This window comes from Haliaeetus albicilla, chromosome 13, assembly GCF_947461875.1.
Source record: "Haliaeetus albicilla chromosome 13, bHalAlb1.1, whole genome shotgun sequence".
In the NCBI taxonomy this organism is placed as follows: Eukaryota; Metazoa; Chordata; class Aves; order Accipitriformes; family Accipitridae; genus Haliaeetus; species Haliaeetus albicilla.
The window spans coordinates 42833008-42858335 of NC_091495.1; the positions used below are offsets into that span (position 1 = coordinate 42833008).

Sequence of the window (25328 nt, forward strand, 5' to 3'; positions counted from 1 at the left end):
GGGACCCCCAAAAGTCAACACCCCAGGGCCCCACCCCCATTCCCAGCACCCCCCCCCAGGGCAGAGGGACAGTGAAGGTGGGCTCCCCCCACCCCAAATACCGCTCCAAGGTCACGAGCGCCTCCCCCCCCACTCACAAGGACAGTAATACCTTTAAATTCCCTCCCCCGGCCTGTCCCCATCCCCCCAGCACCCATGGGTGCTGCCCCCCCCTCTCCCCCCAGTGCAGACAGAGTCCGGGTCTCCACACACATACTCTTTATAGGGGGGGCACACATGGGGGGGGGGGGGGTGGCTCGGCTCAGCTCAGCCCAGAAGACGCCCACTGGGTGCTGGGAGGGTCGGCGTCACTCATGGGTGCCAGGGAGGGGAGGGGGGGGTGTCGGTGCAGCCCCCCCCCCCCCAAGTCCCCCTCCCCAAGCCATGGGGGCCTCAGTGGGGCAGCTCGTGGGGGATCAGCTTGTAGTGGGCACCACAGGAGGGGCAGCGCTGGGCCTCCCCCTGGTGCAGCCAGAACCAGACGACGCAGCTGTTGTCCTCTTCGCCTGGGGGGGGTGAGGAGGAAAGGAGGAAGAGGAGGATAGGATGGACGGACGGACAGAGGGAGGGGGGTGGGATGGACACACAGGGAGTTGGGGGGGGAGGTGGGGCACTTACAGACGCAGCCCACGATGCGCTTGTTGCTGATGGAGGGGACGAGGTTGGGGTCCTCCTTGGTCCCCGCGTAGCGCTTCGGTCGGAACATGCTGTAGGGGTCCTGGGGGGGGCGGGGAGAGGGAGGAGGTGAGCGGGGGGGCACCCCCAGACCCTCACACCCCCTCACCAAGGACACCCCCCCCGAGACACCCCCCCCCCCCCCCAGCTCTGAGCTCTCCCGCCGGCCGCCCCGCACTCACCAGGCCCTTGTTCATGGCCTCCAGCACCTTCCGCTCCAGCCCCGTCGCCTGCTCCTCATCGCTGGCGAGGCCGCCTGCGGGGACACCGCCGTCAGACCGGGAGGCCGCGGCCTCGCCCCGCCCCCCAATCCCCCCGCCACCTCCCCCGTTCCCCCTGTGGTGCCGCCGCCGCCCCCCCCCCGCATCCTCCCGGTTCCCCCCCGGCTCACCGGGCACGGCGAGGCAGCGGGCGGGCGCAGCGCGGGCGGAGGCGGCGGGCAGCAGCCGCAGGGCCGCGCTCACCCGCAGTAACCTTGAGGCCATGGCGGCGGCGGCGAACAGCACTTCCGGGCGCGGCGGCGGAAGCGGAAGTGGCGGCAAGGGGTGGGGTGGGGCGGGGCGTGCGGCTGAGCCTCTCCCCTCGGGCTGTGGGCGCGCCTCTCCCCCGCAGCGACCAGAGCCCCGCCCTTAGCAACAGGCCCCGCCCGCATGGGCGACAGAAGCCCCGCCCCATCGGCGTAGCCCCGCCCCTCTCCGCGGCCCCAGGGGTCACTAGGCGCTCGGGGCGGGGACGGGACGGACGGGGACGGTGTCACCGGGGACCTGGGGACAGGGACAACCCGGGGGGGGGGCAGGGACACTTTGGGGGGGGCAGGGACACCCCCGGGGGGGCAGGGACAATGTCCCCGGCGCCTTGGGGATGGGGACGCCCCAGGACAGACGTCCCCGGGGTGGTGGGGACAGATGGCCATGGGGACAGGGACACCCCCGGGGGGGGGGGCAGGGACAGCCCCCCCACATCCGCCGGCCTCAGTTTCCCCCCTGCTTGCCCCGCCCCGGGGAGCCCCGTCAGGGCTCGGCTGCTTACTCATCCCCATCGATCCCCACGCTGCTCAGCCATCCCCGCCACTAATTGCCTCCCACGGCAGGTTCTAAAACCCCCCCAAGGGGCAACAAGGCTGGGAGGGGTCAGCGCTGCCTGCCTCCACCCGGGGGGAGAGCCCAAAACAGCCTTTATTTATTTATTTATTTTAATCACCCAATTTTAAGGCCCGCGCTGGTTTAGGACCCCTCCTGGTTTTAGATGCTGGGGTGAAGGGGGCACCCATGGGTGCTGCTGTTGGTGGGGATGTGGGAAGTGTGATATTAAAAAAAAAATAAAATAAATAAACACAGAAAAAAAAAAAAGATCGCAATGGGGGGGGCCGTGGGTGCGTGCCAAGGGAGGAGGGCAGGAGGGAGGGCGCAGGCCGGCCCCGCGGCAGCCGCCCCAGCGCTCACCGGGACGGCACCCGCCCGCCGACACCCTCACCCCCACCCCGGGGTGCCCCGCTTTTTGGGGCGGGGGGGTGGGGGGTGAAAAACCACACACACCCCCCCCCACACACACACAAGCACACACAGAGGAGAGGACACCCCGACGCTGGTTGTGGGCCCCCCCGCTGGCCATGGGCATCCAGGGCATGGAGCTGTGCGCCGTGGCCGTGGTCATCCTCCTCTTCATCGCCGTCCTCAAGCAGTTCGGCATCCTGGAGCCCATCTCCGTGGAAGGTAACCCCGCGTCCGTAACCACCCTCCCCTTCATTAATTTATTTATTTTCAGCCCCCCCAACCTCATCTTGGGGTATCTCCATCTTTCCATACCCCCCACACCCCAGTTAAAGGACCTGTTGGGCCCGTAAATGGTGCCTGTGGGGTAAAACCTGCTTTTTTGGGGGGCACTCCCCCAGAAGAGGGTTTGGGGGTGAAGCCTGAGGGTTTGGGGGTGTGGGGGGAGCTGGCAGCCCCCTGCCCTGCCCCCCGCACTTGCCGCGTCATGGCCCAGCCTTGCTCTGACCTTCCCCGAAGGGCTGGGCTGGCTCCAGCACAGCCCCCCCCTCCCCAAAACACCCCGCTGAGGGGATGCTGGGGACCCCCCAGTCCACATCGACCCCCAAACCCCTCCTGAGGGGCGATGCTGGGGGTCTCCGTGCCCCTGTTAACCCCTGAGACCCCCAAGGCAGGCTGATAGGGACCCCCCCAGCCCACAGCAACCCCCAAACCACCCCGAGGCTGGACATCAGGGGCCTCCGAGCCCACAATGACCCCCAAAACCCATTGAAGATGGGACACCGGGAACCCCCAAATCCTGCATTGACCTCAAAACCCCCCTGAGATGGGGGTTGGAGCCCCTCAATCCCAACCCCACCCCAGCTGGGCAGAAGGGGCTCGGCGCTGCCCCTTCACACCCTGGCAAAGCCGGCTCGGCAAGAGACTGGGGGGGTTAACCCACCCCCCAATAACAGCACCCAGGAGACCCCAGGGTTTTCCGGGGTGTCCCTACCGATGCGGCATGGCAGAGCCTCTCCCCAGCCCTGGCCCGGTTTTCCCAGCCCGAAGTTCCCGATATCCCCGTCTCAGCACTGAACGGGTCCGCGGGGGCTTCCCAAGCTGGAATTATTAATGAACCATCATTTATTAATTACCTTCCGCCAGGCCAGGCGCGGGCGGGAGGGAGCATTAGCGGGGTTGGGGTGAGAGGCGGCTCCGGGATGTTCTGCGCCCTGGGAATGTGCTGCCGGAGGCGGGCATGGGTTCGGCGGCTCCTGGGGAAACCCTCTGAGTCGGCCATCTTCTCCCTCGGGATGTGAAACCCGGAGTTCCCCGGTTTTCCTCCAGGCACGAGGGGAATTTGGGGTCCGCCACCGGGTTGGGGGGGTTTGGTTTTAAGCAGGGTCAGATCTGGGCAGGCAACAGCCCGGGATCAAGCGTGGGATGATGCGGAGAGGCTGCTGGACCCCCACGGGAGTCTTTGCCGGCATCTCCCAGCAGACAGCGGCGATGCCGAGTTGGAGCTTTCGTCCGTACGGCACCAACCCGAGGGGCTGGAGCAGCTGCTGGCGCAGACCAAGTTCACCAAGAAGGAGCTGCAGTCCCTCTACCGCGGCTTCAAGAATGTGAGTGTCAGGGGGACCCTCACCCTGGCCCCCCACCGCCAGGGCTGGGGGGTGGATTTTGGAGCCGGGGTTCACCAGGCGCCCGCTCTCCTCCCCAGGAGTGTCCCAGTGGCCTCGTGGACGAGGAGACCTTCAAGCTCATCTACTCGCAGTTTTTCCCCCAAGGCGGTGAGTTGGGGGGACCCCCAAGGCCAGCGTGGGGGTGCCAGTGGGGGGGCTGTATCCAGAGAAAACGCCAAATCCCAATCCCGGCGCGTGCCGGGGTGGGGGCTTCACCGGCTCTCGCCTTCCTCCCCTCGCAGACGCCAGCACCTATGCGCACTTCTTATTTGACGCCTTCGACGCTGACCGTAACGGGGCTCTCTGCTTCCAGGTGAGCGTCCCGGCGCCGCCTCCGTGCCCGGCTTCTCGCCGGGAAAAGCCGTGCCAGCGCCGTGCTCCTCAAGCCGTGGCCGGCTGTAAGCGTGCCCAGCAGCGTGATTCATCAGATCTTCCTTACCCGCGTGCGGTCGGGGATAAAAGCTCGGCACAGCAGCGACGGCCAAAATCTTCGGTCTCCTCGACGGCAGGAGCCTGTGCCGGGAGAGTTCCAGGCACTGCGGCAGGGTGGCTGGTGGGGGGGCCGGTGCCGGTTTTACCGTGGTGATTAAAAATAGCTACAAGCGAGAATAGAAATGGGATCAATAGGAAAAAAAATCCCCCGGGCATCCCGCGATCGATGGCAGTGCCGCGGCACCATTGGAGGGGGGCAAACGGCCGAGCCAGGGGGGACACGGGTCCGTCCCTGGGGTGTGGGTGAGCCGGCGGTACCCATGGGACATCTCCGCTCACAGCCATGGTTCCTCCGGCAGGATTTTGTTGTCGGCCTCTCCATCTTGCTGCGGGGGACAGTGCACCAGAAGCTGAAGTGGGCTTTCAACCTCTACGATATTAATAAAGACGGCTACATCACTAAGGAGGTGACACGGGGACAGGGGAGACACACGAGGGCTGGGGGAGGTGGGGCAGGGTGGGAGCATGGCAGGGGACACCCAGAGAGGGATGGGGATGGTGGAAGGAGGTGTGGGGGAACAAAGGTGCCCTCATTCAGAGGGTTCTTGTCACCCTGAGCCCCGCCCTCTGTCCCCTCCTAGGAAATGCTGGAGATCATGAAGTCCATCTACGACATGATGGGGCGCTGCACCCACCCCACCCTGAGGGACAGCGCGCCCGCAGAGCACGTGGAGCTGTTCTTCCAGGTGAGACCGTCCCGCCTCATCCCCTCCTGGCAGCCGCCAAAACCCACCGTGTATCATGGGCTGGAGGCTGTCACTGCTGCTGGGGACAGGGATGTCCCCGCTGAGCCCCTGCTCTTCCCTTGCAGAAGATGGACAGGAATGGCGACGGCGTGGTGACCTTTGAAGAGTTCCTGGAGACCTGCCAGAAGGTGAGGAGCTTCGGGTGGGCTTTGGCATCACCGCCATCCTCATTCCCCTCACTGCCAGGTCTTCGAGTCCGAGACACAAGCCCGTTCTGCATCCCGTCCCAAAATGACATGCCGGGGGGGGCTGGGAGAGATGGGGGTTGACAGCTCTGGTCACCCTGGGGCCGATGGGAGGAGGGGGACCGGGAGCTCTGACCTCTCCCTCCCGCCCCAACCAGGACAAGGACATCATGAGCTCCATGCAGATCTTCGAGAACATGATCTAGAACCCAGGACCACCTGCTCGGCCCCGCCAGCGCCTCCGCGAGCGCCCGAGGGGAACTTTTTGTCTACTATTTCAGTCAAAACAAGAGGTTAAAAGAAAGAAGAAAATAATCCACCTGGCTCCCGGCACTCTAGTTACAAGAGACGAGAAGAGATACGGATGACTTTGCCAGCTCGTCCGCCTCAGCTCCCCCCAGCACGGCGCCTGGTGATGCCCGCCCTGCCAGCCGGACCCATTTTGGGGGGCTGAGCCCCCTCCCAACGAGGATCCCTCTGCCCTGGGTGGCACAGGAGACCTCACCGCAGCACAAACCCGGACCCCTTTCCCCGGGAAGCAAGCCTTCCAGGAGGGGACCCTCTGGGGAGGGGGGTCTCTGTATCACAGCCGTGAAACGGCAGCTCCTGAAGGTCGACTGAAAGCACACAAACCTCCTCTCCTCTCCCGCCTCCCGCATCGCTTAAGGGGATCCACAGTGACAAGGGAGGCCGCTCCCCACCTTCCGGTGGTACAGGAGGAGAGGGTTTATTTTCTAAATAAAAGAAATGGCGATGATTTAGGGATGAAACGTGCCGCCTGGGGAGCTGAGGGGGAAGCAACAGTCGCACACATCCCCGGGGGGGCCGGAGAGGGTGACCCCGAGCCCTGGGGTGGCGGTGGCAGAGGCGGCTTCACTCACCAAAGCGGCGGGACGCAGCCGGGAGGGTTATTTGAGTTATATCTGCTTTTCTTCTCCTCACAAACGGGCTGGTCTCACCAGCCCGTGCCTTAGCCAGGCCCCTACCCCAGCCCTCCCCGGCCCGGCCAGGCCCCCTCCTCCGCAGCCGCCTGTTGCTCGCTCACTCACTGCGTGTTTCCATAAAATAAAGGTGAGAAACACCCGCCTCGGCCCGGCTCGCTCCCGGCCAGGGGCTCCGCCGACCCCGGCCTCGGCGCCGTCATGGCGGCGCTGTCATGGCGGCGGGGCGCTGTCATGGCGGCCGCTCCCCGTATCCTAGCAACGCCGCCGCCACTCTCCCTCCAGCCCGGGGAGAGGGGGAAGGCGTGGCCGAGCGCCACCGGCTCTCATTGGCGGTGCTGCAGGCGCGGCCCCGCTTTCACCGCGCTCTCATTGGTCTGCCCGAGGGCGGGGGCGGGGACTCGGCGCGGCGACCTTCACGCGGGTGGCGCGGGGTCGGAGCGTGCCGAGAGGGGAGTGACGCGGCGGCACGTGACGTAGGTGGCAGCGGGATCCCCCTGTGCCCCCCCCGGGACCGGGGAATCCCCTGTGGGTCCCCCGGGTCTGGGGCTGAGCGGGATCGGGGTGGGGATCCCCCAGGGTTGGGGCTGTGTGGGATCAGAGGAGGGGAGGGATCCCCCAGGACTGGGTTTGTGCAGGATCAGGGGGATCCCTGGGATCCGGGTGGTGCAGGATCACAGGGATTCCCCCAGGGACCGGGATGTGTGGGAGCAGGTGATCTGCTCCCACCTCTCCCCTGGATCTGTGCCACGCTGGGATCCATTCCCTGCCCGGGGGGCGTGTGTGTTTGTGCTGCCATACTGGGGATCTGGTCTGTGCTGGGATCTGCCCCCTTCGCCCCGCAGGGATCCACCCTCCCAATCTGTCCTATGCTGGGATCTACCCTCCCCCCGGAATCTACTCTGCCTCCACCCGGGCCCCTGGTGCCGGGATCTCCCCTCCTGCACCAGGATCTGTCCCTTCCCCCTCTCCACAACAGCCTGTGCAGGATGCGGCCTCTCCTCGCCCCACTGCAGGGTGTCAGCCCCCTGCCATGCCTTAAGGATCCAGCCCCAGCCAAAGGGGGCCCCCAGCACCCCAGGATGGGAGTCACGGCTGGTGCTGGGATCCACTCCGGGCAGGATCCCGAGGATCTGGTCCCCAGTGCCCACAGGTGACAGATGCGCCTGCTGGGGGCCATGCGGCTGGTGCGGTTCCGGGGGCCTGGGGGGGCCGAGCCCCGGCTGGGGCTGGAGGAGGCAGCCGGGGGGAACGTGGTGGACCTGAGCGTAGCAGAGCCGGCGCTGCCCCGCTCCATGCGTGCCTTCCTGGAGAGCGGCCAGAGCGGGCTGGCTGCCGCCCAAAGGTGGGTGCCCCTCATACCTGCCGGCATCACCCTTACCACTGCCAGATCTGGCCCCAGTGCTGAGACCCGTCGGCCCCACAGGGCGCTGGAGTCCAGCCAGCACCGGCTGCCGAGGGAGAGGGTGCGGCTCCTGGCGCCCGTCGGGGACCCAGAGAAGGTGATCTGCGTGGGGCTCAACTACCGCGACCACTGCCTGGAGCAGAATGTCAAGATCCCCAAGGAGCCCATCATCTTCAACAAGTTCCCCAGCACCATCATCGGACCCTTCGATGACATCGTGCACCCAGAGGAGAGCAGCGTGAGCCCACCCTGCCACCGTCTCCCCCCCTCCATGGGGTACAGTCCCTCCAAGCCCCCCCAGCAGCCCATTTTCTCCCCCGGCAGGAGGTGGACTGGGAGGTAGAGCTGGCTGCTGTCATCGGGAAGAAGGGGCGGCACATTGAGGTAACCCCTACCCCGCCCCCCTCCTCGGTTCGGTGGGGTCTGTGTGTATGTCCCCACCCCAGTTGTCACCCCACCCCACCCCAGGAGTCATCGGCCCTGGACCACGTTGTGGGCTTCACGGTGGCCAACGACGTCAGTGCCCGGGACTGGCAGATGAGGAACGGGAGGCAGTGGCTGTTGGGGAAAACCTTCGACACCTTCTGTCCCCTGGGGCCGGCCCTTGTCACCAAGGAGGCAGTGGCAGGTGAGGACAGGACAGGGACAGGCTGGAGGCTCCTTCATGACTAACACAGGAGGTGACGGGTGCCGAGTTTGCCCCAAAGCATCCATGTTTTTCCTAAGAGTGGGTGTTCACAGTGGTGGGGGTCCCACAGCGCCGTTCCCCTACCCTCCACCTCAGTGTGACGTGTCCCCTCCGTCCCCACAGACGTCCACAACCTGAGGATCCGCTGCAGCGTCAATGGGCAGCTGATGCAGGACAGCAGCACCAGCCAGCTCATCTTCCGCCTCCCCAAACTCATCGCCTGGGTCTCCCGGTAGGCACGGAGGGGGGGGCCGGTGGCACCAGAGGAAGGAGGGGGGCCACAGCTGACAGCTCCTGTCCCCTCCGTCCCCCGCCCCAGGTTTGTCACGCTGGTCCCCGGGGACATCTTGCTGACGGGAACCCCTCCTGGTGTGGGGGCTTTTCAGAAGCCACCCGTGTTTCTTAAGGTGAGGGGAAGGGGGTGGGTGGCTCAAAATAGGGCAGGGGTGGCAAAGCGGGGACATAAGGGACCCCCCTCTTGCCGGGAACAAGGCGAGCGGGGGGCTGCCAGCATCTCCCTGCCCCTCGCAGAGAGGAGACGAGGTGCAGTGCGAGATCGAGGAGCTGGGCACCATCTGCAACAAGGTGGTGTGAAGAGGGAGACGCCAAATCTCACCCCGAGTTGGCTGCCTTGCCCCCCTCCCTCTGTGGCATTCAATAAATCCACGAGCATCATTCAATAAATCCACGAGCAGGGTTGGGTACCTGCTCCCAGGTTTATTAGCACAGCGGCGGCTGCGGTGGCAGCTACGGCTGGGTGAACTGCTGGATGAAGGCTTCCAGCTTTCCCCGGCTCATGCTGGAGTGGAAAGGCTGGGCGAGGTGGAGGAGGGGTCCGGTGGGGCTCCGCACCTCCTCCAGCACCTGGGGAGGGAGAGGAGCCTCACTGGTGGGGGGCAAGCTCGAGGTTGGCGGGGGGGGGGGGGGGCGGGGCTAGCAGAGCCTGGCCATGCTTACCCCCAACTCCTTGAAGGTCTGCAGAGAGCTGAGGGCCAGGCTCCTGTCTGGGTACTCTGGAGGGAGAGAAATCCCTGAGGGAGCACCCGCATCCCACCTTGCGGGCAGCCATAGCCTGGCTTTGAGGCGGGGGGGGGATGCTGACCCCAAAGCAGGAGGGACGCTCCCTTTGTCCCCCACCCCGACTCACCAAAACTGCCCTCCTCGGCCAGAAATTGCAGCAGTGCCTCCACGTAAGCTGCCTCTGGGGTTAGGGGGAGAGAAGGTGGGGGTCAAATCCCACTGTCCCCAGCTCCCAGGGGCGTACAGCCCCTCTCCGGTCTCAGTGCAGAGCCAGGACGGCAAGGGAGCTTTGGCTGCACCTCAGTTTCCCCAAAAGCCAAGCCAAGGGGGGCTAGTGTGGTTGGAGAAGTGGTTGCCCACCCCGGGGGGGTCCTACCGGGCTGGGGCCAGCTGGGTCGGTCCAGAAAAGCCACGGCTCTGGCGTAGGTCCTCAGCATGGGGCTCAGGAGCCGGCAGAGGAAGAGGAGGAAGCCAGGCGAGCCCTGGGGCTCACTGAGCTGCAGGCGGGGGAAGCCGGAGTTTGGCGAGACCACCCTCACCCTGCCATGAAGGCAGCTGGGGCGCATTGGGGGACACCCCGAGTACCTTGAAGCAGCGCTTGGGGACCTCGTCCTCGCCGTCACTGTCGCTGTCGGTGAAGTCCATCCCGGCCCAGGGTGGTCCCTTGCAGAAGGGCCGTGGGGCCAAGTCGCAGACCCAGCGCTCGCTCTCCGGCTGCGGGGACAAGCCGGCCGCCGCACCACCGTTAACGCCACCCCACCGGCATCCCGCCCCCCAACAGGGTCCCCGCTCCCTCACCACCTTCCCGGCCAGGACCGGAGGGTGCAGTAAGGGCTGAGCCCCCCATCCCCAGCGTGGGGAGGGGGTCCTGGGGCGGGGGGCACCCACCCACCTCTTCAGCCTCCAGCAGCCCACACAGGAGGAGCTTGTCCACGATGTCCCGGCTTTGGCAGTCGAGGGGCTGGCAGGGCTGGGGGAGAGGAGGAAAGGGGCTGGCCGGCAGCCGGACTCCCCGCAGCCACGCAGGCAGCGGTGACGGGCCACTTCCACGCGATGGCAGTGCCAGCCCGCGCCGCCAGCCCCTACCTGGAGCCCCAGCAGGTTTGGGGGCAGCAGCTGGAGCAGCTCCAGGGTCTTGCGGTGGAGCTCATCCTGGCTGAGCACGATGCCGGAGGGTCCGTCGGTTGCCCCCAGGAAGGGCACCATCTCCATCAGCAAGGCACGGATGGCGCACGCTGCCGGGAAAGCCGTGTCACCAATTGCCCCGGCGTCACTGATCCCCGGCGTCGCCGATCCCCCAAACCTTCCTCCGTACCTCCCACCGCCTCGCTGGCAAAGACGGGCAGGATGGCAGCACTGTGGTGGCCCAGCTCCCTCTGGGCCTCCGCCGAGACCTCAGGGACCACCAGGACATCACCAATGGGGGAGAGGTGGTAGAAGGTGAGACGGGCTCTGAGCAGGACGAGGCTGTGCTGCACCAGGGCACGGAGCTGCCCTGAGAAGCCCACATCGCGCTGGCGCAGCAGGATCTCCTCCAGCAGCCAGGCAAAGTCCAGCATCAGCCGGGAGAGGAAGACACCCTGGAGGAAGAGGAGGAGAAGCTGCCCCCTCCTCTGCATGGCGGGGGGGGGGCTCCAGAAATCTTGCTCCAAAAGACGAGAAACCCGGACACCTCCTTGTCTCTCACCTCCCAGTGCTTGTGCAGCAGCAGCGCAGACGTGATCCCCACAGCCATGACGGCGGAGCAGGCAACGCCATCTGCAAAGGAGGGAGAGGGGCTTGTTAGCCGCCCGGAGATTAGCCCCCAACCCCGAGCCCAAGGGGAAGAGAAGGCAATGGTGGTGACATCCCAAGGGATGTCACCCAACGGATGCTGGGGTGCTTTGCCAGCCCCCCATTGTTTATGCTCTCCGTTTCCAGTCGGGGAACATGCACTGCCAGGCAGCCATCACCCCACTGGCTGCATCGCCACAGCACAGCGAAATAACCGGTAACGGCACAGCTGCCTCCGCGCCGGTGGGAGTGGGGAGATGCCCTCACAAGGGGTGACCCTGGCAGGACCGGGCAAGTGAGGCTGACCCGCAGCCCTGCACGGACCCGCAGATGGCTGGAGGACGGACTCCCGCCTGCCAAAACAGATCTCTCACCGCTCAGGGAATGCAGGCCCAGCTTGGTCACCAACATTTCCTCGTCTGCCTCCAAGCTGGCGACCATTGCAGGGCTGGGACCCCAAATCCCTGCCTTCTTGCCATCCAGCTGGCTGGGGCTGGAAAAAAACAGGGCGAGAGGGGTGAGAAAGCGGGGCTCGGGGCAGACTTTGGAGGTGAGATGCTGCCCCAAGGCTCCTGCTTACCACACGCCGAGGATGGTGGGCAGCAGCAGCTCCTCCAGCGGCTTCCCCGTGCAGCTCTGCCTGACGAGGTTTTTGGCCACAAACTCCTGGGAACGAGGACAAACGAGCCTGTCGGTGCTCGCCAGCCCTCAGCACCAACAAGCCGACTTGATCCCTTGGGTCCCCAGAGCCCCAGCAAGCCCCCAACTTCCCCTAGAGATGGGTTTGCCAGATCCCCTGGAGCACACCACATCCCCCCAGCCACCCCAAACCCCTCCGTCCAACCCGCAGAGGCTTGCGCAGCCACCGACATCACAGCAATAAACCCTCCAGGGCCGGGGTGGATCCAGACAGGAGCTGGAAACCCCGCTGCTGTACCTGTAAGGAGAAGGGCTGGGCGAAGTCCACGCGGACGCAGCCGAGATTTCGGCGTACGGCCCAGCACGCTGCCCAGAGGCAAGCGCCGAGGCCAAAGAGCCGAGCACTGTGCTGGGAGGAGAGGGAACCAAAGCGTTAATGGGGTGACGGAGGCGGGCACCGCTCCCCGGGGACGCAGCTGGCAATTTGGGTGCTGCGCCCACACCAGCAAGACCTCTCACCGCTCCTTCCCGGTGCAAACCGCCAGGGACCATGTCGTAGGAGATGCCCACGGGGACCAGGAGGACGTCGGGGACGGCACCGTCCCGCACGGCTCGGTACACCAGGGCCAGCCACTCGCGGGCAGGGGCAGAGAGGCACAGGGCGATGGGGGGCTCTTCCAGGAAGATGAGCAGGGGCTGTTGGCTCCTCAGCACCTCCTCGACATACTGGTGGGGAAGACGGGGTGAGGCTGGGGGGTACCAGCGGCACCACAGGGACACAGGGGAGCTGCCCGCATCCATTGGACGGCCAAAAGTCTCAGCCAGCCTGTAGTTGAGACATCCCTAGACGCCTTCACCGAGCACTTTTGAAGCTCGTGGGGATGTTTCATCGCTCCCAGCACCCCGGGAAAGCCAGGACTGGACCTACCGCAGCCAGGACAGCCCCCAGGAGCCCTTCATCCTGGTCGCTCGGCATCTGCCCTGTCCTCGAAGGCAGGAAAATCCCTCCCAGGCGGCCGAGTAGGGCTCTGCAGGGGAAAGAGGACACCACGGGCGCCCACCTTGCATGGGGCCACGTCCCCCCCGTTCCCCACCTCAGCTTTGCAAGTGCAATTCCCTCCTCCCAATCCAAAGACCTGGCTGCTTGCTGGGCTCGAGCAAGCATCTGCCGTGCCTTACCGGAGGCGAGGGCTGCAGACCTGGCCGCCCACTGTCACCCTGGGCACCCCCAGCCCCTGGGAGAAGAGGACGAAGGACAGGAGCAGCCCATCCAGCTGGGATTTGTGAGTCGAGAGGAAAACCAGCGGCACGCCGGACTGCAAGGAATGCGGCCAGGGCTCAGCGCCCGGTGTGCCGGCAGCAAGGCGCGGGGCTGAGAGCAGCTCACTGGGCTCCCTACCATCCTGGCGGCCCTCAGCACCATCTCCAGCTGCCCTTGGTGGAGCTGCACATTGAGGAAGAGGCGATTCAGGAGCTTGAGCAGAGCCCAGTTACACAGCCTGCAAGAAAACAAGCAAGTGAGCAACCTCAGGGGGCTGTGGCTGCCCCCAACCCTCCCCACAGACCTCATCCAGGCCACCCTTCCCTGCCTCAGTTTCCCCACCTGGGCAGCAAAGGGGGCTGCGTGAGACAGCTCGACTCAGAATCTCACTTCTCAGTGCCCGTAAAGCAAATAAAGAGCTTTATTATAAATTAAGTTAAAACATTAAAGGCTGGATGTGACAAGACCACGTCCTTCTCCCCCCAGCAACAAAAGCTGAAGTCAATTACCCCTCCATCTCCCGTCCTCCCGCATGCTGTTTACAGGAAGGATCCGAACACTTTTATCCCCTGGGTAATTTCTTCTCTTTAAATACTTCGTGCTGCTCAGAGGGTTCTTTTATTACAGCTCAATCAGACAAGCAATTAGGCTACAATGCAACCTCTAATTGCCAATTTCTCAATGACAGGAGGAAAAAAAAAGAAGAGAAGAGGAGAGAGAGAGAGAGAGAGAAAGGAAAAGTTCCCTTTTGCTTTGCTTTGACTCCCATCCTCCCAGTGGTTTTGGTTTTTTTTTTTTTCCTCCCTCCCTTCTCCACTCCGGTGTCAGATTCCAGTTCCCTGGAAGGATTTGGGGGAAATATCCCCAGGGAGCTGCACGGGACCCCAAGGGCTGCCTGCCCTGCCAGTGTCACCCTGGGCTCTCTGCACACACATCCCCCAAAGGATCCATGTGCATCCCCCAAAGGATCCCAGCATATCCCCCAAAGGATGGCTCGCAGGCACGGAGCCACCGCAGGGGCTTAATGCACAAATTAAGAGCGTGAGAGACCTGCAGTGGAGGAGAGGGACCGGGAATGCCCCAACCAGGAACTGGGATCCCCCCAGGAGGAGGCAGGAGATGCCTGTGAAGGAGGATCCGCACCCACGACCTTCCCCGGAGAGGAAGCTCAGACCTCAGCATGAGAAGGGAGAGCGGGGCCTGGATTTCAGCCAGGATCTTGATTATTTTCTCCTTCCACTGCCGGTGGGATTCGCCATCCCCTCTCGAGCCACGGGACCAGCCGGTAGCGACATCCCATACCCTGTGAAGGGGATGGACAGGGTGTGGGAAGCACAAGGCAGAGCAAGGGGTTAAAAAGCATTCTGCATTACAGTAATTACAATGTACTGGCTGCCAGCCTCCTGCTGTGTAATTAGTGATGACAACCAGTTAGGTGACAGTTGCCTGACAAGGCCATGTCACCCCAGACGCCATATGCTCAGGACAGGGTGAGACCGGGAGAGCCTCAGCGGCATCCTAGGGCAGAGCCCGGCGACAGGAAAGCCGGTTCCCCGCCGAACCGGGGTACGGGCTCCTTTTGGGGAGTGCTGAGCCCGGGGAGAGCAACTGCAAAGCCCCTTCCTCGTGGTGAACTTGTGGGAAGGGTGCAGCAGCGAAGAGGAACCGGCGCATTTCTTTCCGCCAGGAGCAGACGAGCACATCCCTCACTTCGGCAACTGAATGGAATCCCGCAAGATTAGGGGACGATGCTACAGGACCCAGGTCCTGCGAGGGGTGAAGGCGACCCCGGAGGGCCCCTCCGGCTGCTCCCACCTACCTCTTACTGCGGCAGACCCTCGCCGGGAGGTCTCCAGGGGTGTCAGCAGGAACTTTCCAGTTCCAGACAGCGAGGAAACCACAGATCCGTCGGACCAGCCAGCCCCGGTACCTGGGCAGGGAGGCAGACAGTGATGTCCCAGTGGTTAGAGGCTTTTGCAGGGTGCTCAGCCTCCCTCAAACTGGCTGTCTGCAAGAATCTGAGATTTTTCTCCCCATTTTACAGCTGGGAAGATGGAGGCACCAGCAGAGTGATGCTCCTGGCTACCCCAGTCCTCACAGCATCACTCCTCACACAGGAAGGAAACCTGCAATTGCTAGAAACATGCAGGGGATGCTGCAGAGGTCCCAAATCAGGGACTTTTCCAAATCTGCCCCCAAATCAGAGCTAGGCAGCATCTGAAAGGGACCTAAGTGAGATTTTAAATATCGCAGAGCGTGCGGCAACTCAGTGAAAGGGCTGCAGGTGGCCGGAGAGGGACACAGGAACTTCAGACCTTCGTCTTTCCACTCGTGATCTCAGCCACCCATCACTGGGCTCTTTTTAGCCATCCCACAACTCCTGAGTCGCTGTGAGCGGAGATGAATTATTCAAAGAGTTTGAAAGCTGGAGCTGGGATATTTCAAGCTGAATGGAATATAATGACCCGATTTGGAAAAATACAGTGCAAAATTGCTAAGCCACTGGGGACTGCTCTGAAAGGGGAGAGGAACTGAAGGAGTCCAGCACCTCCGGAACAAAAAATATCAAGCATTTGGCAAGGAAACGGCTCCTGGGCTCCACATCAGCTCCTGGGCCAGTGGAAAAGGCTGGTTGACACCAGCTGGAGGTCTGGAGTTAGGGCCCATGGGGAGGAGGAAGAGCAGGATGGGTTGGGGAAGAGGCCATTTCACCTCTCCCCAGGGGCTGGGAGCCAGGCTTGCTCCAAGTGCTGCGTGCGTGAGCTTGTCCTTGTGCTGGAGCCAGAGAGGAGAACGAAAACACCCCCAGCCCCCCCGCCAACTTCTTCCCAACAGCATCAAGATACCAAGTTTTGTTTAAAAAAAGAAACAACCCCAAATCCTCAACTCTGTGGCTGACTTTTCCTCCCAGCCCGAGTGTGACTGTAGCCAGAGGGACAGACCAAGCCCTCTCCCCTCTGCTGTTATTAACGCTCTGCACTTGGAGATGCAGCTTTCAGCCTTTCAAAATATAATTAACGTAACTCCTTTTTGGACTAATTAGGGAGCAAGGTTGATGGAGAGGCATCCCCACACTCCTGCGCAGGAGGTCAAGGGATTTCCACGGGGATTTGGACAAAACCTGGGGAAAAAAGTGGTTTGCTCAGTGTTCCCCGGCACAGAGCTTGTCCCATCCTCACCGTGTGTCCTCCTCTGTCACCTGGATGGCATTGCGGAAGCCGAGAGAGGAAAGCTGCTTGTGGTAGAAGCCATCCTGGAAGGAGAAAGCAGGGTCAGCTCTTACGGCAGCAGCGGGTCTGCTTTTGAAGGAGGACAGCTTGGAGAAGTGGGGAGGTTTTGGCTGCGCCTGCCCCACTCCAGCCCCCAGCCCTCTCCCCCAGGCACACGAGACCCTTCGGATGGGGCTTGTCCTCTTCACCAGCATCCTGGGACCCCAAACCCTCTTCCCAGCCAGCTCTAGGAAGCCCAGAGCTTCCAGAGCCACGCTCTTACCCAGCTCTTTGGGGTGCAGGTCTGGCAGCAATGCCCTGAGAACGGACGGTATTTGCCCAGAAAAGGGATGAAAATTTCCAGTTTCTGCCCCGAATCGCAGACCCAGGTTTTCATCTGAGGAGGGAAAAGAAAGACAGGGGAGGGAGGGAGGACACAAACCCTGCTTACCCTGGAAATACCAAATGTTGGTGCATTTTCCCCAGAACACACTTGCACTGCGGGGAGAAGTCCTGTTACTGGGCTTACTGGGGAGAAATAAAGCAAATTTATCTGGGGTCGAAGGGCCAACCACAAAGGGGAGACTCAAGCTGGTTCCCCCCCACCAAGGGCTCACTGCCCTCCTCCCCAGCTGAGGAGTCACCTACTTTTCTCTGTCACTGGAGGATCTGGTGGGATCAGCACCCTGGGGGGGCTCGGACAGAGGGTTCTGCGCAGGGATAAGCGCTCGGAGACGTGTCCAGCACCGGGCCACGGAGCTTGGCTGGGGAGATATGGCAAGAGGGGGTCAGTGAGAGGTGGGGGGGCACATGGGGAGACCCCAGATCCCTCATTCCCATCCTGCTTGCAGCAACCAAGGCCAGCAGCGAGCGAGAGACCCTTCCACCGCCATAACCAGAGCCATGGGGCAACGGGACGACGCAGGATGGGACCTGCAGGGTGCTGGAGGGTGGGAAGGCACCAAGCCCCTCTCACCGCTTCAGGCCTTTGCAGGGAAGGGAAGGGATCTGCTCCTTGGCGGGGAAATAGATGGTTTATAGCACAAAAAGAGAGGGGGAAAAAAAAAAACCCCAACCCAGCAACCAATGCGCCAAAAGCCCTTGGGAAAAGAATTTATTCTTCGTAATCGAGCTTCGGTGCCGCTACAATTGACTTTTCCCTCCCACACCCTCCTTCCCCCGGCAAGGAGATGCCAATCTGTACCCAAAAACCCTGCAGCACCCATGCAGCCTGCACCAAAACACCGAGATCCCAACCCCCAGCCAGCCTCAGCCCCCCCCAAATCAGGCTGGGGGCACTCAGTGTTGCCCACCGGTGCTGGGAGAGGGGATGCTTGTATGAGAGACACCCCCCCCCAGCAAGGTATCGGGGGCTTTTAAATCACGCCTGCCCCCTCCCTCTGTTTTGGAGTAGAGTTTTAAGGAATTTTATTCCCCCCAAAAAAGAGAGGAGGGAGGAAAACAGAAACAATTTGGTTTGAAAATGTGGCTGGGGGGGTAATGAAGAGCAAGGTTGGAGGGAAGGAAACCCCAGCAAGGTCTGGGACCCACTTGGAAACCCCCACAGCGTGAAGCTGGGACCGGATTTACCAGGGGGTGTTCGTGGGGTACGGGGGGGAATGGGGTCACCCCTCCTCGTTTGGGGCTCAGCATCCCCTTCGTGCCTGTCCTCGTCCCCAGGGAGTCACGTACCTCTGGGACAGGCTGTCACGGTGGGGGGGACGACAGCGGTGGCAGCCCCCAGCCTGGGGTCAGGGTAGGGGTACGTCCCCAAACCAGGGGAGAAGAGGTGCCAGGATGCTTGAGGGTCGTGGAAAAAAGGAGAAAGAAATGGGCAGAAAGTGTTATTTTGAAAGGTTTCCATCACTCGGAGGGGGCTGCTGGCAGAGGACGCCCGTGTGGGCCCCACTTGTCCTACAGGGCTTTGGGGGGGGCATAACACACCCCACACACCGTATAGGGCCTTGGCGGGGGGGACAGCACACCCCACACAGGCCCCACACACCATATAGGACATGGGGGGGGGGGGGGAATAACACGCCCTATAGGACATGGTGGGGGGGGGAATAACACGCCCTATAGGACATGGGGGGGGGGGGAATAACACGCCCTATAGGACATGGGGGGGGGGGGAATAACACGCCCTATAGGACATGGGGGGGGGGGAATATCACGCCCTATAGGACATGGGGGGGGGGGAATATCACGCCCTATAGGACATGGGGGGGGGGGGGAATATCACGCCCTATAGGACATGGCGGGGGGGGGGAATATCACGCCCTATAGGACATGGGGGGGGGGGGAATAACACGCCCTATAGGACATGGGGGGGGGGGAATAACACGCCCCACGTGCTGTATAAGGCCTTGGGGGGGGTAGCACTCCTCCCCCCCCCGCCGCCCCATAGGGCCTGGGGGGTAACTAACACCCGCCAGCCCCCCCAGCCCCCCTCGTGCTCCCGTCCCTCCCAGCTCTCACCCGCCGCAGGCCCGGCCGCTGCCGCTCCGCCCCCGGAGGAGCCCGACCCTGAGGGGCGGCACCGGCCCGGACCCCCCCGGCCTGGCACCCCCCCCCCCCCGCCCCGAGACCTTTGTCCCCCATGCGGACGTGGCCCCCTCTCGGTCCCCATCCCCGACACCCCCATGGACATCAGCCCCAGCCCCGTTACGGGGTCCCAGCCCCGTCCCAGGTCCCCGACACCCCCGTGGACATCAGCCCCCCATCCCCAGTCCCACCCCCGTCACCCCCAGGGACATCAGCCCCAGCCCCACCCGGGGGTCCCAGCCACTTCCCGGGTCCCCGACACCCTTGGGGACATCAGTCCAAACCCTGATCTCCATCCCCATCACCCCTGGGGACATCAGCCCCAGCCCAGGGTCCCAGCCCCAGCCCCAACCCAGGTCCCCATTACCCTTGGGGACATTGGCCCCAACCCCAACTCGGGGTCCCATTCCTCACCCAGGTCCCCATCACCCTTGGGGACATTGGCCCCAACCCCAACTCGGGGTCCCATTCCTCACCCAGGTCCCCATCACCCCAAGGGACACAGCCCCATCGTGGGGTCCCAGCGCCGTCCCCGTCACCCCCAAGGACACCAGCACCAGCCCCATCCCGGGGTCCCAGCCCCGTCCCAGGTCCCCGACACCCTTGGGGACATCAGCCCCATCCCTGGTCTCCAGCCCCATCACCCCTGGGGACATCAGCCCCAGCCCCATCCCAGGTCCCCGACACCCTTGGGGACATCAACCCCAACCCATGTCCCCACCACTCCCAGACCCATCGGCCCCCCCATCCCCAGTCCCCAACCCTGTCACCCCCAAGGCCACCACCCCAGACCTCAAAAACCTCCAGGAAACAGCAGGGAACTGGGAGAGGGGCAGGAGGAGAGCCCAAATGGGCTGAATCTGCCTGAAAACACCCCAAAAAAGGCAACGTTTTTCACCTGCCTGCTGGGGCTGATGCTCTCATCCCACTGCCCACCCCCCTCCCCCAGGGGCTGGTGCTGCAAATCTGCCTTTAAGTGCAGCTGAGAGCTTTTATGCTTTAATCGTCTTCTAGTGGGGAAATAATAAGGGGGAATAAAAAAAAAGACAAGAAAAAAGGAGGAAAAAAAAAGACAAGAAAAAAGGGGGGAAAAAAGAAAAAAGAAAAAAGGAAAAACATAAGGAAAAAAATATTGTTGGAAGGGAAGGGGAGGAGGGAGACCCCCGGGGGGGGGGGGCTGCTGTGATACCCGTGGGCTTTGGGGGGCTTTTTAGGGGACAAGAAATGGGGGGAGGCGGTGTTTTGGCCAGATCCTGCCTGCCCTGAGCCCATCTTCTCTGAAAACAGGCCTGTTCATACTTTTACTGTCCTTTTCTCACTTTTTTTCTGGCCTTTTCTCGCTTTCTGGGGGACCCCAATAACAGCAAAGCATCTTCACACCACATCACCCAGAGACCCCTTAAAATATCACTGAAACGGGGAGATTTCAGGCAACCAAACCCCTTTTTCATTTTAAATTTTTAAATATTTTAAGCATAAATCGGCTGCCATGGCCCCCCCCTCCCCGTGGTGGCTATGGTTACCATATCTTCCCTTCCCCAGCTTTTATTGCTCTGCCATTAAAACCAAATACAAATAAAAAGCTTTGCAGCCGTTCCCAGCTCCTTATTTTTAAATATTTGAATGGGAACGCACATTTTTTCCCCTGTAAAGAAATTATTTCCACCCCACCGGCTTCACGCCTGACCTTCGTCCGCCAGCAAAAGTGGCCAAATTTTGTCAAAAGCCTAAAAATAAAATAAAGGATTGCAGGAGGGATCATCCCAGGCGCCGGGGGTTTTGGCACGTCTATCAAATTATGAGATTTCATCATATAGTTCACCAGTGTTAATTAAAAGCCTTGCACCAGGGGCAAGCCCTGGAGCAGCCCAGCAGAAGCAGGCTGAGCCCTGGCAAGAATTCGTTGCAGCTCACAGTGTCATCCAAGCTCCCTGCAAGGGTTTCCCACACCAGTTTAAGGCAGCATCTTCATACTGGTCCTAGTTTGGGTTCTGGGCATTCCTCCCCAGCTCAAAACCAGAGCAGCACCTGGGGAAGGATGTCAGCAATTAATATTTCTGCTTAATTAACCTCCCCCTCCTGCTGCTTCCCCAGCATTAATGAGGGGATGGCAATTAATCCAGCAGCGATAACGCAGGGGCCGGTGGGTCAGCAGCACAAGGGGTCAGGTGCTGCCCGGAGTGCTGTGGGAGGGGGAATAAACACATTTTAACCTATTTTGCAGGAAAAAGGCTCACCCTGCCTGATTTTCCATGGTCCTTTTTTTGCAGCAAACCTGGTTCCGCTCAATATACCGGGGGGGGGCGGAAATTAAAGAATCGCCATGGCAACCCGTGGGCTGTTTTGGGGGAATTAGTGGGGAGTGGAAGGGGGGGGAAGGTTGGTGGGGGGTCAGAGTCGGCAGCACTGGGGGGCTGGGGTGGGCCGGTGGGGGGGATCGGGAACTGCTGGGGCCAGGCTGGTCCCAAAGGGTCATGCCCAGCCCCATGGGACCATGAACATCCCCATGGGACCATATCCAGCCCCACCTAACTGTGCTCAGCCCCATAGGATTATGCTCAGCCCCACAGGATGATGCTCAGATCCCCATGGGACCATGCCCAGCCCCACACGTCTATGCCCAGCCCCATAGGACTATGCTCAGTCCCATAGGACCATGCCCAGCCCCATAGGATGATGCCCAGCCCCACAGGACCATACCCAGCCCCATAGAACCATATCCAGCCTCATGGGACCATCCTCAGACCCCCAGCCCGACACAACCACACCCAGCTCCATAGGGCCATGCCCAGCCCCACAGAATTCCACATCCCAATAAGACCATACCCAGCCCCACGTCTGCCCCCCGCCATGACGTAGGGTGCCAAGCAGCCGGCGCGGGTGCAGCTGTGGGGCAGAGGGAGCTGCAGCACGATGCGGCGCCAGAGGCCGGGATTGGGTCCAGCCGGCCCGGGGCTGGGCTGGCGGGGGTCCAGCGGTTCGGCGTGCACAGCCCTGCGGCCCTGGCCCCGTTCGCACGACCTCTCCCACCCCAAGCATCCTCCCAGCGCGCCTGGATGGGCCAATGGCCACCGGCCATGCTGCGCTCATTGGGGAGGAGGAGAGCAGTCGGGCTGGGAAAGGGCTTCCCTAAAGTTCAGCCGGTTTCGGGGTGGATGGAGGTGAAGTCCCGAAGTGGGGCAGGGAGATGGGGCTGGCTCCGCCACTGCGGAGGCGAGCTGTCCCTGGCCGTATCCCCCAGCATGCTGGTCACCATATGCTGGTGTGGATCATCATGCACTAGTGTGGGTCACTGTATACTGGCGTGGGGCACCATATGGTGGTGAGGGTCATCATGCACCATCATCAGTCACGATGCACTAGTCTGGGTTGCGATGGACCAGTGTGTGTCGCGATACCTTGGTGTGGGTCATGATAACCCGGTGAGGGTCACCATACGCTGGCATGGGTCACCGTGTACCACTGTGAGTCATGGTACAGCAGTCTGAATCACAACACATTGGTGTGGGTCACAGCATGCCATGGTGAGTCATGACACAGCAGTGTGGGTCACGATACCCTGCTGTGGGTTGCGATACACTATCACGAACCACAATACACCAGCAAGGGTCACGATGCTCCACTGTGACCCATGGTTACACCCGTGTGGGTCATGATACCATGGTGTCAGTCATGATATGGCAGTGTGGGTCATGCTGGTGTGGGTTATAACACCCCAGAGTGGGTCACAACCCACGACCCCCCCCCCCCCGTGGCCCCTGACACATGTCACCCTCACCCTGGGTGGGCAGCACAACCCTATACGAGACCCTTGCGAATCCCCTATATGAGCCACCCATGAATCCCCACGCCATTGGAGTCCCCCGACACTGGGCTCTGTCCCTGTCCACCATCCGGTTGAATGTCCTGGGGGCCAGCAGCTGCAGAGATTTATTCTTTGGGGTTGTTTGGGGTTAGGTTGGTTTTTTTTTTAATTATTATTATTTATTCCTTCCCGGGCGCTGCCATAAATAACTGCCCCCTCCCAGACATCGTGTTCCCGCTCCGCCAGCCTGCATTCCTCCCGGCCGTGCTGCTGGCTGTCACGGGCCATGGCTCTTGTCCCCAGCAGTCCCCAGGGATGGGGGGGGACGGCAACAATGACACCCCGTCTCCCCCCTGAAAAAAGTGAATTTTTTTCTTATTACAAAATATCTTTTATTGTTAAAAGGCCGCGGCACCACCTTTTGGGAGGGGGTCTGCTGGGATGCCACTGGGCTTGGGGGCAGGGGTTGCACCGTGGTGGCATGTGGCTCCCGCCCTGCTCCCCCTCCCTGGGTCTCTAGGGGTCCCCATGGGAAATCTGGCAGCGAGAGAAGGCAGCGGGCAGGCAGGCGTCAGTGGCGGGGGGGGGGGAACCCATCGTCTCTTGGGGGGGGGCTTCGAAGCCTCCCCCACCCCAAACCCAAGGGATGCTCCAGGCAGCAAGCGCAGCCTGGAGGAGGAGGAGGAGGAAGGAAGGGTGTAGCCAGAGCCCCTCACCGGAGCCCCTCACCAGGGCGTTGGGGCTCGGCGGCGGCAGAGGAGGCGTCGGAAAGCCTTGCGGAAGTCCTGGTTGAAGACAGTGTAGATGACAGGGTTGAGGGAGCTGTTGCAGTAACCGATCCAGAAGAAGAACTGGAAGACGCCGTCGGGGACCTTGCAGCGCTGGGGACAGAGCGCACCCAGGCTGTAGAGGAAGAAGAAGGGGAACCAGCAGAGGACGAAGACGCCGATGACCACGGCCAAGACAAAGGTGAAACGTTTCTCCCGGTTGATCTGAGTCTTCCTCCTCCAAGGGTTCAATGCCGGCGGCTGATGTGCTAACACCACCTGCCCCGTCCCGGTGGCCAAGGTGTCCCTGGGGCGTCCCCCGGGCTGCGGGGATGTCCCTGCCCCAGGCTTGGGGGACGTCGGGGGCTCCTCGGGGCTCAGCAGTGAGGTCCTGTCCGCTGGCGGGCAGGTCCCCGGGGGTTCCACACCAGCTGGGGGGGTGACGTTTGGTGGCACCGATGCCGGTGGTTTGGTGCTGGCGGGGTGGGAGCGGTGGCGGCGTTTGGCAATCAGGTAGATGCGCAGGTAGACGAGGATCATGATGAGACACGGGGCGAAGAAGGAGCCGACGCTGGAGGAGAGGACGTACCAGGCCTCCTCGTTGAGCTTGCACTGGGGCCGCCCCCCCACCGCCGCCTTCTTCTCCCCCTTGTAGACCAAGGGCGGGAGGGAGATGACGGCGGCAATGGTCCAGACGATGAAGATGCTGCACTTGATGCGCCGCGGCGTCCGCTTGGCATTGTACTCGATGGCACGGCTGACCGACCAGTAACGGTCCAGGCTGATGGCGCAGAGGTGGACGATGGACGAGGTGCAGAAGAGCACATCCAAAGCCAGGTAGATCTCGCACCACGTCTTCTCGAAGTACCAGTAGCCCAGGAGTTCGTTGGCCAAGGAGAAGGGGATGATGAGGGTGGCCACCAGGATGTCGGCGGCCGCCAACGACACCAAGAAGAGATTCTGGGGCGCCCGCAGCGAGCGGCTGCTCAGCACGGCCATGATGACCAGCACATTGCCCGTGATGGTGAAGAGCACCAAGAAGGTGATGGCGGCGGCGATGGCGGCGGTGGCCTGCACTGAGTAACCGCCCTCGGGGCCCTCCATGGTCCCGCCGGGTTGCGGGGTCCGGCCGCCGGCGTTCACCGCTGCCCCGGGGTGCGGGAGGACGAGGCCACGGGGTGCTGGGGGACACCGGCGTCCCTCGCCATGCTGCCTGCCCGGCTGCCCGCCGGTGCCTGCTGCTGCCGGCACACCTCTGCCGTGCGGCCTGTACCTCTGCCTGCCACCCTACCCTGTGGTGCCTGCCCTGCCCGCAGCCCCTTGGGCTGCCTGCAGCCTGCCAGCACCCCTGCCCTGCCTGTACCTCTGCCTCTCCCTGCCCGCACCTGCAGCCCTGCCTTCCCCTGCCCGCACCGCTGCCCTGCCCGCTCCCGAGCCCCCTTGCCCTCTGTTGCCTGCCGTCCCTTACGCTGCTTGCACCCTGCCTGCACCCCTCTGCTGCCGGGCGCTGCCTGCACCCTGCCCTGCCTGCACCCTACCTCGCCTCCCCGCCTGCCGCTGTCGGTACCGGTCCCGCTGCCGGTGCCGGGCTCTGCGCTGCCGGGCGCCGCCTCCGCGGGGTTTTAAGCGGCCGCGGGGGGGAAGGGGGGGGGGGCAGAGCCACCGCCCCCGGGGCGGACCCGGAGGGGGAACACGCGTCCGCTGGCGGGGCCGGGCTCGGCTCCCGGCTCCGCTCCTGCTCTCGCTGCCCGCTCCCCTCTTTCCCGGTACCCGCATCCCTTCCCTGGCACCTTCAGCCCTGCCCCGGCACCCACATCCCCCCCGAGCACCCCCAGCCCTCCCTCAGCACGCACATCCCTCCCCTGGCACCTCCATCCTCCCCCGGGACCCCCATCCTCCCACCCATGGGGACCCCACATCCCTCCCTGGCACCCCCCCGCTTCGTACCCACCTCCCCAGCACCCCCATTCTCACCGGGCCCA

At 62.9% G+C, this 25328-nt stretch overlaps 5 protein-coding genes and 1 long non-coding RNA gene across 10 annotated transcripts; 2 read left to right on the forward strand and 4 right to left on the reverse strand.

Annotated features, from left to right (window-relative positions):
* Positions 1 to 243: 243 nt before the first annotated feature.
* COX5B (cytochrome c oxidase subunit 5B) lies at positions 244 to 1260 on the reverse strand. The gene is made up of 4 exons (XM_069801242.1): positions 1106 to 1260; positions 897 to 970; positions 658 to 757; positions 244 to 545 (listed from the first exon to the last, which is right to left on the reverse strand). Exons 1-4 carry the CDS (start codon positions 1197 to 1199, stop codon positions 433 to 435), a joined length of 381 nt encoding a protein of 126 aa, XP_069657343.1. The 5' UTR covers positions 1200 to 1260; the 3' UTR covers positions 244 to 432.
* Positions 1261 to 1351: 91 nt separating this feature from the next.
* On the forward strand, positions 1352 to 6169 carry LOC138688757 (calsenilin-like). The gene is made up of 8 exons (XM_069801244.1): positions 1352 to 2426; positions 3687 to 3811; positions 3910 to 3979; positions 4114 to 4184; positions 4663 to 4770; positions 4945 to 5049; positions 5175 to 5237; positions 5453 to 6169. The coding sequence occupies exons 1-8, from the start codon at positions 2324 to 2326 to the stop codon at positions 5498 to 5500; spliced, it is 693 nt and encodes a 230-aa protein (XP_069657345.1). The 5' UTR covers positions 1352 to 2323; the 3' UTR covers positions 5501 to 6169.
* LOC138688758 (uncharacterized) lies at positions 3312 to 6528 on the reverse strand. Of its 3 annotated transcripts, none has more exons than XR_011327605.1 (3): positions 6344 to 6528; positions 5207 to 5358; positions 3312 to 4733 (listed from the first exon to the last, which is right to left on the reverse strand). It is a non-coding gene; the product is annotated as an uncharacterized lncRNA (long non-coding RNA). The 3 variants fall into 3 exon arrangements; XR_011327604.1 differs by having other exon boundaries at positions 5097 to 5358; XR_011327606.1 differs by lacking the exon at positions 5207 to 5358.
* A 93-nt stretch (positions 6529 to 6621) lies between these two features.
* Positions 6622 to 9032, forward strand: LOC138688755 (oxaloacetate tautomerase Fahd2a, mitochondrial-like). Its single transcript, XM_069801241.1, has 8 exons — positions 6622 to 6711; positions 7389 to 7580; positions 7662 to 7878; positions 7965 to 8024; positions 8109 to 8268; positions 8452 to 8560; positions 8648 to 8735; positions 8860 to 9032. The coding sequence occupies exons 2-8, from the start codon at positions 7396 to 7398 to the stop codon at positions 8920 to 8922; spliced, it is 882 nt and encodes a 293-aa protein (XP_069657342.1). The 5' UTR covers positions 6622 to 6711; positions 7389 to 7395; the 3' UTR covers positions 8923 to 9032.
* Positions 9028 to 18042, reverse strand: LOC138688753 (glycerol-3-phosphate acyltransferase 2, mitochondrial-like). Of its 3 annotated transcripts, none has more exons than XM_069801238.1 (21): positions 17923 to 18042; positions 16514 to 16994; positions 16201 to 16274; positions 14841 to 14951; positions 14196 to 14324; positions 13160 to 13259; positions 12940 to 13076; positions 12689 to 12788; positions 12280 to 12486; positions 12059 to 12169; positions 11702 to 11787; positions 11496 to 11614; positions 11036 to 11106; positions 10664 to 10928; positions 10435 to 10583; positions 10241 to 10318; positions 9934 to 10062; positions 9725 to 9845; positions 9476 to 9529; positions 9286 to 9341; positions 9028 to 9192 (listed from the first exon to the last, which is right to left on the reverse strand). In XM_069801238.1, the coding sequence occupies exons 2-21, from the start codon at positions 16625 to 16627 to the stop codon at positions 9076 to 9078; spliced, it is 2328 nt and encodes a 775-aa protein (XP_069657339.1). In that variant the 5' UTR covers positions 16628 to 16994; positions 17923 to 18042; the 3' UTR covers positions 9028 to 9075. The 3 variants fall into 3 exon arrangements, with proteins under 3 accessions (XP_069657339.1, XP_069657338.1, XP_069657340.1); XM_069801237.1 differs by having other exon boundaries at positions 14169 to 14324; XM_069801239.1 differs by lacking the exons at positions 14196 to 14324; positions 14841 to 14951; positions 16201 to 16274; positions 16514 to 16994; positions 17923 to 18042 and adding an exon at positions 13531 to 14160.
* A 5142-nt stretch (positions 18043 to 23184) lies between these two features.
* On the reverse strand, positions 23185 to 24789 carry ADRA2B (adrenoceptor alpha 2B). Its single transcript, XM_069801240.1, has one exon. It carries the CDS (start codon positions 24448 to 24450, stop codon positions 23305 to 23307), a length of 1146 nt encoding a protein of 381 aa, XP_069657341.1. The 5' UTR covers positions 24451 to 24789; the 3' UTR covers positions 23185 to 23304.
* Positions 24790 to 25328: the final 539 nt, after the last annotated feature.